Consider the following 11,975-nt stretch of genomic DNA (forward strand, 5'->3'; position numbering starts at 1 on the left):
CAATTATCAAATGAATCTGATTGATAGCAGAAAAATCAAACTTCTATCGATATCGTGATGACATCATCATCATGACTTCGTTTGGCCACGATGATCGTAGTGAAAGTCAGAAAGTGTGACATCATCGTGACTTTAAGTGCTTTTCAGTTAAAATAGAGATTGTGAAGCAGAAACGATCATTAATTCTGATCATCATGAACAATAACTATCTAGTTTTTCCAGATTCTGCAGCCCAAACACTGATATTCACTGAGATGTTGGTGACAGTCGAGGTTTCCCAGCGAGCTTCAGCTGATTCACTGTTGATTTCTAGTTGAACTCCTGAGACGTCGTTTCACTCTCAGATAAAATCAGCGTGTCACAAAACACAAACGTCTGTCGTCCTTTCCATCGTTTGTTCAGTGGAAGGTTGGAAGAAAGATGATATCAGTTATTTTGTTTCGTTTTCACAGCTCAACATTTAATATTTCATATAAAATAAATAAGTATATCATAAATATGTTACTATGAAGGCTGTGAGCTGCCAACAAGAGGCTCCAGGAGCAGATCTGTACGTTGATGTGAAACAAGACAGTGTGTGAAGCTCACGTGAGGACTGAGAGCGTTCCAGCTCTGAAGAAACAAACGTGAGCTTCACGCTGTGGAGGTGTGTGAGCAGGTCGCAGAGCAGCCGTCCATCAGTCACAGGGTTGATGGTTTGATCACTTTCTAAATATGTCCTGCAGGGTTCCAACAATATCCTGTAATTCGTGCAAATTAAAGCCTGTCGTCATTTCAGAGCTGACGTGGAAACAACGTCCACACTCCTCAGATGAAAGAACCAGTTTTAAACATGCTTTCAAAGGGAAGCTGCTCACTGAGGATGGTTCTGCTGGGCCTTAAATCTCCAGGGACGTAATGCAGATGAACAAAACGTCCCACTAATTAACAAAAAGTGTGCGTGTGTGCTGAAGCTAACCGGGCTCGTTCCCCAACAACCTTCAGACTCACTGAAAAGAAATGTGAGACGTGTTCAGAGCTGCATGAAATATTCACCGTGCATTTTAGTTTGCAAAACACACGACAGCATCAGAAAAATATTCAGGTGGAACCACAGCCGCTGCTCCATACTGATGAAGCTGCGTGAGCGCTGCCGGTGAAGTCAGCAGCCGGTGCAGTCAGCAGCCGGTGAAGTCAGCAGCCGGTGCAGTCAGCAGCCGGTGAAGTCAGCAGCCGGTGCAGTCAGCAGCCGGTGAAGTCAGCAGCCGGTGCAGTCAGCAGCCGGTGCAGTCAGCAGCCGGTGAAGTCAGCAGCCGGTGAAGTCAGCAGCCGGTGAAGTCAGCAGCCGGTGCAGTCAGCAGCCGGTGCAGTCAGCAGCCGGTGAAGTCAGCAGCCGGTGCAGTCAGCAGCCGGTGAAGTCAGCAGCCGGTGCAGTCAGCAGCCGGTGCAGTCAGCAGCCGGTGAAGTCAGCAGCCGGTGAAGTCAGCAGCCGGTGCAGTCAGCAGCCGGTGAAGTCAGCAGCCGGTGAAGTCAGCAGCCGGTGAAGTCAAGTCAGCAGCCGGTGAAGTCAGCAGCCGGTGCAGTCAGCAGCCGGTGCAGTCAGCAGCCGGTGAAGTCAGCAGCCGGTGCAGTCAGCAGCCGGTGCAGTCAGCAGCCGGTGCAGTCAGCAGCCGGTGAAGTCAGCAGCCGGTGAAGTCAGCAGCCGGTGAAGTCAGCAGCCGGTGCAGTCAGCAGCCGGTGAAGTCAGCAGCCGGTGAAGTCAGCAGCCGGTGAAGTCAGCAGCCGGTGCAGTCAGCAGCCGGTGCAGTCAGCAGCCGGTGCAGTCAGCAGCCGGTGAAGTCAGCAGCCGGTGAAGTCAGCAGCCGGTGAAGTCAGCAGCCGGCACCCTGAGAGAAATAATAATGTCTGCCAGAGAAGTCCGTCCTGATTGGTGGAGTTAGCTCGTGTGTCGCCGCTCATGTCTCCTCTCGGCGTGGCTTCTGATTCTTGACATTCTTCAAATGTTTTTTATTTTGTAAAAACCAACAGAACCAGTCAGGTCTGCTCAGGTCAGAGCGTGTTCTGTGCTGTCAGGTCTGACGTGAACATGTGCAGCGTCACCTTCCTCTCTCGGTCTCGGTGTGTTCTCAGCGCTGGAATCAAGTTTATTTGCAAATCCCCTCAGCGGCTCCGTATCAACAAGCACGAGGTTCACTTCACAGTAATAACATTATTTTCCAGCTAAATCTTTTAAGCTGCAGTCTGCATTGTTAGCAAGGACAGCAGATAAAGGCAGCTGCACTGAACTAATAAGTATCCTTGGTGCTGTTTTATCACAACCTCCATATTAGCGGCGCCGCTGGAAACACTTCTGATTCGTCCAAATACGTTTACCAGGATGGATTTTACTGCCGGAGTGAGACATGAGACGCAGCCGCCGCCTCGTCACGCAGGAGGACGGATCTCTGCAGCGCTCGGCGAGGAATTCATTGGCAGCTTCACCTAGGGAAGAGTGTGTGTGTGTGTGTGTGTGTGTATGTGTGTGTGCGTGTGTGCACATGTGTGTGTCTTTTCCTGCCTCGTCCATTCATTGGTCTGCAAGTTGCTAAAAATGCAACGACAACCCCATCAAGCATCAGTGAGAGAGAGGCGAGCATTAAATTCCAATTTTTCTTGCTTTCCGCTTCTTGGCCACCTTGAAATTTAATTATTGTAATGTATTGTCCTAAGTGCTCTCCAAGGCCGGGCCATAAAAGGCAGCCAATTCCTCTGCCGGCAGAGCTCTCAGAGGAGTACTGGAGCTATTTCAAGCCATTTGATTCTGTTTCACAGGAAAACTTTCTAAATGTCCTCTATTACTGCAGAAATGAATGAACACATAAACTATGGATGGGGAGAGTTGGACAATCAAGGTCTCTCTGCATCAGTCTCTCTTCCACTTGACAGAGTTCAGGCTCTCAGAAGTGAAAGCTTCGGTGCTGAAGGTTCATCATAAAACCTTTCTCTGTGTGACTTAGTCTGTCTGATAAAGTTCTGGATGGTTCTGGATGGTTCTGGATGGTGTCACTACGACTCAACGTTGTGAACATGTCTCACAACATGATGCTAACAGTCTCAGACCCAACCAGATCTCCTCTACGGTGGCCCAGAGGGTCAAAACATAACCACATTGCAGAGAACATGACATTTTGCAAACCATGATAACATTTCACAAATACGACATTTTACAGAAACATTCCAACATGAACTCTTCAGGAAACATATTTTATAAATCACAACAACATTTAGGAAACACAACCACTTCTTAGAAAATACAACATTTAAATGTTTCTGAAATGATGGATGCTGTCTGATAATGTGGTTCTAGTAATGTGTGTTCTGAGCCTCCGGGCCACCGTATTCTTTTCTTTCAGCGTGAATGTGTGTGAACCGGACCCACACAGAACATCTTGTACCGAGCGTTTCTGTGTGGAAGCAGCCGCTCGTTGTTTGTTCCTTCATCAGACTTTTGGTGGCAGTCAGCTCATAAAAACAGATATTTCATATTTCATGTATTATTGAAATCATCCTTATGATTTGAATAATACATTCAGTCACGCTGAGATGACAGAGGTCTGGCTGGTATTCAGTCTTGTCCCAAACCACAGAACCGGGTGTGGGGTTCTCTGCCACATCAGAGCAGAATGAAGCTGTCGGCCCGTTTCAGAGGCCGCAGGTTTCCTCCACACGGTGGGCTGATGTGTAAACCAGCTGTGAACAGACGCAGCCGTGATCACACGACAGTGTTGTGTTCTGTCAGGTCACCAGCCTGTTTCTTTATATGGAGAGTGAAGAGTGATAAAACAGAACGAGGAGACGAGCTGCTGCTGAACCAGTCGGATCAGTGTGAGGAGCAGAGGGAGACGCAGCCGTCCGTCCTGCCGTCCATCCTGCAGTCCGTCCTGCCGTCCATCCTGCCTTCCGTCCTGCCGTCCATCCTGCCTTCCGTCCTGCAGTCCGTCCTGCCTTCCGTCCTGCCGTCCATCCTGCATTCTGTCCTGCCGTCAGTCCTGCCATCCATCCTGCCTTCCGTCCTGCCGTCCATCCTGCCTTCCGTCCTGCAGTCCGTCCTGCCTTCCGTCCTGCCTTCCGTCCTGCCGTCCATCCTGCATTCTGTCCTGCCGTCAGTCCTGCCATCCATCCTGCCTTCCGTCCTGCCGTCCATCCTGCCTTCCGTCCTGCCGTCCATCCTGCCTTCCGTCCTGCAGTCCGTCCTGCCGTCAGTCCCGCAGTCAGTCCTGCAGTCAGTCCTGCAGTCCGTCCTGCAGTCCGTCCCGCAGTCTGTCCCGCAGTCAGTCCTGCAGTCCGTCCTGCATTCCGTCCTGCAGTCCGTCCCGCAGTCTGTCCCGCAGTCAGTCCTGCATTCCGTCCTGCAGTCCGTCCCGCAGTCTGTCCAGCAGTCAGTCCTGCATTCCGTCCTGCAGTCCGTCCCGCAGTCAGTCCTGCATTCCGTCCTGCAGTCCGTCCTGCAGTCTGTCCCGCAGTCAGTCCTGCATTCCGTCCTGCAGTCCGTCCCGCAGTCTGTCCCGCAGTCAGTCCTGCATTCCGTCCTGCAGTCCGTCCCGCAGTCTGTCCAGCAGTCAGTCCTGCATTCCGTCCTGCAGTCCGTCCCGCAGTCAGTCCTGCATTCTGTCCTGCAGTCCGTCCCGCAGTCAGTCCTGCATTCCGTCCTGCAGTCCGTCCCGCAGTCTGTCCTGCAGTCAGTCCTGCATTCCGTCCTGCAGTCCGTCCCGCAGTCAGTCCTGCATTCTGTCCTGCAGTCCGTCCCGCAGTCAGTCCTGCATTCCGTCCTGCAGTCCGTCCCGCAGTCAGTCCTGCATTCTGTCCTGCAGTCCGTCCCGCAGTCAGTCCTGCATTCCGTCCTGCAGTCCGTCCCGCAGTCTGTCCAGCAGTCAGTCCTGCATTCCGTCCTGCAGTCCGTCCCGCAGTCAGTCCTGCATTCTGTCCTGCAGTCTGTCCCGCAGTCAGTCCTGCATTCCGTCCTGCAGTCCGTCCCGCAGTCTGTCCAGCAGTCAGTCCTGCAGTCCGTCCTGCAGTCCGTCCCGCAGTCAGTCCTGCATTCCGTCCTGCAGTCCGTCCCGCAGTCTGTCCTGCAGTCCGTCCCGCAGTCTGTCCCGCAGTCAGTCCTGCAGTCAGTCCCGCAGTCAGTCCTGCAGTCCGTCCCGCAGTCAGTCCCGCAGTCTGTCCCGCAGTCAGTCCTGCAGTCAGTCCCGCAGTCAGTCCTGCAGTCAGTCCTGCAGTCAGTCCTGCCGTCAGTCCTGCAGTCCGTCCCGCAGTCAGTCCCGCAGTCTGTCCCGCAGTCAGTCCCGCAGTCAGTCCTGCAGTCAGTCCTGCAGTCAGTCCTGCATTCTGTCCTCCTTGATGCTGGAAAGTGTTTTCCTGCTGAGCACATCAGAGTGGTCCGTGTGCACGTCGAGCCTCGCAGCGAGCGCAGGGTTCTGCACATGTTCACCAAACCTCTGGAGATTTAGAGACTGGAGCGAGTCCAGAACTTCAAAGCCTCAGTCGGGAACAGATTTTCAAATGAGGGTCAATGCCATGAGAGAATGGATCAGAACCATTTAAATATACTTTGGAGAGATTCAGACAGAAGGCAGCTTTGTCTCTGTACTGTACTGAGAGTCCCACAGCAGGACAGACAGACGAAGAGACGTCACTGTCATCACGTCTCTACGGGTCAGCTTCTCCTGACGCATCTTTATAAACAGACACATTATTATATTATTATTATTATTATTATATTATAACATGAGGGTCAACCTGAGATGAACATGAACCTTCCAACAGTTATGTTGAAACTGAACCTGTCCGGTTCTGATGGGCTGTCGGTTCTGATGAGCTGATGGTTCTGATGGGCTGTCGGTTCTGATGGCACAGAGTATTCTGATTAGTTTTCTGGGCATGCAGAATGTAGCAGACACATTATTTAGATTTTCTGTTAATTGCAAAATTAAGCGAGCAATTTTAGGCTGAATAAAATCATTAAACATGATCGTTTATGATATTAAACTAACTAACTCTAATAATAAGCTGATCAGTTCCAATCTGAATTAATTGCAATATTTGGTCAGAATCATAAAAAAGAAAATTGTCATTATAATAATTGTAATGTATTATTAATTATGATTAACAGGTCAATTAAACCATCAGACACAATCAAAGCTGCACGTGTGTGTGTGTGTGTGTGTGTGTGTCTTTCATTCTGGGCTTTAAAAGAGACCTCAGTGGAAAACTCAGTTTTATTCGTACAGAACCAGTTCAGAACAAAAGTGGTCCGACTTTATTTACAGAGAAACATCGTCACTCAGAAGAATCTTTGACTTCTGATCAGTTTAAATAAGACACGATGAGAAAACTCTTACATGATGTCATGTTGCAGAAGTTTGAATGTCATCCAAGTAAAATGTGTCAATATGTCAATAATTAATCAAATATAATATAACTTGTGATCATCCTGTTTGATTTCAGGCTTGTTAATATTCTGTGTGTGAACACTGGAGCCTGTTTATGTCGTTACAATCTCTTCAGTCTGGTTCTGGTTCTGAAGGCGACAGAAACGTTTAGCTAACCTTGTGATTAGACGCTGATAACTGGCTGAGGACAGACATCAGATGTGTTCTGTCGTCAGCTCCACGGTGAGATCAGGGAGGTTAATTCTTTCTGTCGTGTTGTCTGAACCTTTTGATTCTGTGTTTGAAGTGAACAAAAGTTGCTTTGGCGTAAAGAAAGATCCGTCTGACTGTCTGTCTCTGTGTTTGTGTGACAGGAGGCCAGTCTGTCCATCTGGATGCTTTTCAGCGACAACACAGCCGCCACGCTGACTTACTTTGATCCCAAAGACTACAACCTCAACGCCTCCTCGCTGGATGACAAGGTGGTGTCGGTCTCCCAGGAGCCTCAGCAGCGCTGGCCCGTGGTGGTGGCAGAAGGAGAGGGATCCGGCGAGATGGTGCGTTTAGAGATGACCATCTGCGAGGCGTGCCAGAAGACCAAACGCAAGAGCGTCATCGCATCTGCTGCCGTTTATGTCAAGGTCCGCTTCGGCCCGGAGGAAGACTCCGAGGAAGAGGCGACCACGGAGGGTGAGATCGAGCTGCCGCCCGTCACCAGGCGTCCGATCATTGATCCGAACATTAGTGGAAGAATTTATGAGACCTCTAATGAGCAGCCTGCCAGCGTTCCCATCGATTACACCAATTTCCCCACCATTAGTAACCAGGAGCGACCGACTGAGAGTGACGAAGAGGAGGAAGACGACTTCGTGCACTCTCCTCGCAACATGACCGACCTTGAGATCGGCATGTACGCTCTGCTGGGAGTCTTCTGTCTGGCCATCTTAGTCTTTCTCATCAACTGCATCGTCTTCGTGCTGAAGTACCGCCACAAGCGGATCCCCCCCGAGGGTCAGGCCAACATGGACCACTCCCACCACTGGGTGTTCCTGGGAAACGGCCAGCCGCTGAGGGCCCAGTGCGACCTGTCGCCGCAGCAGGTGGAGAGTCCCAGTAACGCTCTGGAGGGCGTACAGACTTGCTGCCACGGGGACCACCACAGCAGCGGCAGCTCCCAGACCAGCGTTCAGAGCCAGGTACACGGGCGAGGCGACGGCAGCTCCGGAGGCTCCACGAAGGAGAACGGCGAGGACGCCAATTCACCCACCTCCAAGCGCAAGAGGGTCAAGTTCACCACCTTCACCACCCTCCCCACAGAGGAGCTGCCCTATAACTCCATCCCCATAGCAGACGAAGAGGACATTCAGTGGGTTTGCCAGGATATGGGCTTTCAAGACCCGGAGGAACTGCATGACTACATGCGCAGAATAAAAGAAATAGCCTGAGAGCAGCGGTGCAGCGACCAGCACCGCTCTCAGCTTTCTAAAGAAATGTTCCTTTCTATTTTTCTCTTTTTCACCTGAGTGAAAGATAATTTTTCACAGACTAAAAGGCCAACTGTTGTTTTGGTTAGGGTGTGTTCCATTTAGTTTGCACAGTGCTGTAATCTCATACACACTCACACAGAAGAGAACGCAAGGAAGCCAAAGACTCGAACACAGGATCTCAATCACTGGAGAAATCTGTACATGTTGGCTACAGGAGGCCGAGCCGTGACCCGTGTGAGAGCTGCTCCTGCTCTCTGGAGTCAGGATCCGGTTTACAGGAACCTGATTCAGACAGCAACGTTTGGTTCTGGCTCAGTGGGACTCTGTAGTACTGTACCGACTCCAAACAAAGAGGCCTTTGATGAACTACAAACTGTCAAAGACTCTCGTGAAAGCTACGTTAAAAAAAAATCATTTTGTTTTTGCCAAAGTAGGAAAAGTGTTCTTTTAATGGCAAAACTTTCTTCATTGTTGTTCTCGGTGCAGCACACTCATGATTTGTACTCATGTTCATTCCCTACATTTTTCTACATTTCATAGGTAGTCAGACGCAGTGCCCTATTATTAGTCCTCCTGGTCCTGAACAAATCTAATGCCTTACAAAGATGGTCACAGTTCACTTCTTATATCAGCGCAGACACCCTGTTTTATCACGACGGCTCGAGACGGTGTGGTGGGATGTAAGAGCTGCACCTGACCTCCAGCATGAGGGTTAGACAGAAACGAGCTCGTGTGTTGTGAGGATCTCAGACATTGTTTGCATGGACGGGGATCTCCAGGCACAATCAGCAACTTTTTCCAAATTTGTAAATGTTTGTATTGTAGTTATATAATCATTCATACACATTACCGAAGTAAATATGTTATCATGCATCACACGCATGCCATGTCAGGCCTACATACGCGCAGGCATTCCTCTCTAGTATATGTATATAAACCGTATGGAGCGTTCAGCAGGTCACTTCCTCAGAGGAAGGACGGAGCGACAGCAACGTTTTTATAGTCTTGTGGTGAGTAGAAGGTTCCCCTCGGTACCGTCATGACAGAACTGTGGCTCTGTAACAAAGTGGCATCACACTCGACTGTTGAACGTGGGGGTTTGCTATGCATCAGACTCGTAACAGATCCAATCTTTAGATGATTTATTTCCCCGTCCTGGAGTTCGGCTGGCCTCCAGCCTCCGGGACAATAACAAACTTAGAAGGTACCAGTAGAAATCATTCACACTGAACACAAGATCCTCTGAACTCTGCAGGAAGTGTCATCCGCCCACCAAGAAGATCCATGAATAAATTATTGATTTTCACCATCATTTAAATCACAGCCATCCCATGTTGTCACGCTGTTGTTACAAACACACTCTGCTGTGTGTGTGCTCGATATTTTCTTTATTCCAGTGAAGTCACCACTCTGCTACAGAGCTGAGTTGTTGCTGCTGACAGATGAGCGTGTGGATGATGTGTGCAGGTATCTCAGGATGCTGATCGGCTTTGTTGACAAATCAAAGTGATTGAAACCAGCAGGAACTGTTGGAGTTATATGCAGGTGTTGTTGTGCAGAAAGTGAGTTTAGATGTGCTCAGTAGGCGATTTGAGCAACACATCCTCAAACCTGAACCGACGAGCAGGTCGATCGCCAGCAAGTCCTGAAACGACGCAGATCAACGTTCTCTAAACAACGTGACGTTGAAGCGCAGCAGCGACAGACGTACGGGACCTTCACCGTACTCTCGTGTTCGGACATGTTATGTTCAGGAGAACATCGTGGTTCAGGTAAAATTAACTCTGTTTACTTCTGATTTCACATCAGACATGAACATCGGTCTCCTGGTTGGAAGTCCTGTACTTGTTTGACCCGAGCATCCGTCCTGGACCAGTCGCTCTTTTCACTGCTCCTCTTCACGTCCTCCTTTGCTGCCTTAATATTTACTACAGCCACTAGAGGTCGCTGTCCAACCAGAAACATTGATATAGGTCGTTACAAGCTGCTTTCTCAGTCGGCCTATAGGACAGGCGGATGTGGTGAGGACGCGTGTTAACCTGCCATGACTGATAAATCACTGAGAATTACATTAAGACAGAGCGTTTCTGTTTAAACAGGCGCAGATCTGTTCGTCTTTACAACACTCGCAGACCTGCAGACTCACAGATCTGTTCGTCTTTACAACACTCGCAGACCTGCAGACTCACAGATCTGTTGCTTGTGGTGTGAATCAGTCACGTGACGCTACGACGGAGTCAGACGTCTCGTTCCCGCCCCCTCCGTTAGAAATTATCAAATCGCCTACTGACGACAGTCTGGCAGGAAGAAGAAAGACGTGGCAGGTTTAGAAAGAGCATAATGTCATCAAACACACGAGGTGGTGACGACAGCAGAGCTCATAGTATCTTTAACTGCAGCGGTCAGTTAGCGTAGCGTGTGTGCTCCTCAGCAGCAGAGAGCAGCCCACGTCTGAAGGCTGATAATATTTCAGCTCTGATCTCACATGAAACGACTTCTTTTCAGGACTAATGAAGCAACCACAAGATAAGAATCAGTTTCCGTGTCTCTTTCCTTTAATTCTGTATATCTAAGGGCTTGGATTCTTCTTTCATGTAAACTGACGACTGATTCCAGTGATCCTGAGAGAAGCCTGATGTGTCCTGCTCGCTCTGGGGTGAGAACGACTGTCAGCTGCTCTTCAGCCCCTTCAGCCTTATTCTAGACCCAATCCAGAATTAACAACAGCTTTATATCCCACGCAAACATTCAATCAAAGAGGTTTCTTGCGTTTCCTCACAGCTAAACTCGAGTGTTAGATGTGACGGTTTGATCACAGCAACATTGTAAATACTGGAGCAAAACCGGCTTTAATTTCCTCTGAAAGTTGCCATGAGATTACTTTCCGTCAGTAAACCATGACGCTCGACACTCTCCATGTATATAGACGTACATTTGATATGTTCATGAATCCTGGATTGGGACTTTAAGGATTTGGTTTACTGCATGCCCTCTCTTTGTTCAATGTGGTTGAAATGAATCAATTCTAGTGTTTAATGATATTCAATCTGTGTTAACATCTGAAGAGAAGATCAAACAGTTTTCATTCGACAGTCCAAGCCCGTCGCTCCGCCGCAGCATCGTCATGATTTGCCATGAAATGAGGAGAAGCCGCCGCCGCCGCCGCAGCTGGACGAGCTTCACTTCTTCTTTAAATGATGGATTCTCAGGATGAATGTAGGATTCTTTACTAAACTGGCTCGTTAGTGTTCATGTGGTCAGCCCAATTAACAGATTAAGTGTCTAATAGCAGCTTTTCCTGTTTCCTTTGGTTTCTACTCACACTGTATGTTGACATGTTGCCATCTCGCCATCAGTAACATTTGAGTTGTCATCAGTTTTCCTCCTCGCTGTGTTTTTGTAAAGCTGCTTCGGTGACGGTGCACATGTCGCTCATTTTGTATTTCCTTCAAGCTGCTAATAGAAACTTAGTCCTTTTACAAGATGTAACTGAACATGGTGAATTGTACCTTTCTGCCCCCTGCAGCTCAGTCGGCTGTGCCAAGTCACCACCGCACTCACAACAATATGTTAATGTACAGAGCACTGTTAAATTTCCTGTATTCTCTCGAAAAACAAACCCTTGTATTTTCCTGTTATATGTAAAGTACTAAAGAAAATGCAATACACTCGACACTGCCTCGTTCTTACTGCAGCACTGAACCCTGAACAGAACCAGAACACGTGTTGGTACTGTTCGTGTCTTAGAACCACAGAGGTGATGAAGCTTCACGTCTTTATCAGCGACTCTTTCTGTCACATGTACAGAGATGAAACATTTATCTTTACATTTATTAAACAATTCAACAGGTCAGAATAAAAACATTTATTAAGATATGTGTTGGCCAACAGAAGTGTAGATATTCACCTTTAAACATGTTTCTGTAGATTATTTTGTGATATATTTTATATCAAACTTTCTTTTTTATAACAGCCTAAACATATTTGTGGTTAATTCATTATTTCACTTTAAACTTCAGCAACTTGTAGCTTCATCATTTAGACTATGGAGGTTATTTAAATGAGGAAAACATTAATCTGGCTCTTTGTTCCTGTTAAC

The 11,975-nt window shown here is 48.5% G+C and overlaps 1 protein-coding gene across 1 annotated transcript in view; it reads left to right on the forward strand.

The window, feature by feature from the left end:
* Positions 1-11,549, forward strand: part of LOC115593875 (transmembrane protein 132E-like) — a 53,579-nt gene extending 42,030 nt beyond the window's left edge. The window contains exon 7 of the mRNA XM_030437547.1: positions 6,764-11,549. Within this exon, the coding sequence (XP_030293407.1) occupies positions 6,764-7,834 (1,071 nt within the window). The 3' untranslated portion in view covers positions 7,835-11,549. The remainder of the gene's footprint in view (positions 1-6,763) is intronic.
* The last annotated feature ends 426 nt before the right edge of the window (positions 11,550-11,975 follow it).

This window comes from Sparus aurata, chromosome 13 (assembly GCF_900880675.1).
Source record: "Sparus aurata chromosome 13, fSpaAur1.1, whole genome shotgun sequence".
NCBI classification, from domain to species: Eukaryota; Metazoa; Chordata; class Actinopteri; order Spariformes; family Sparidae; genus Sparus; species Sparus aurata.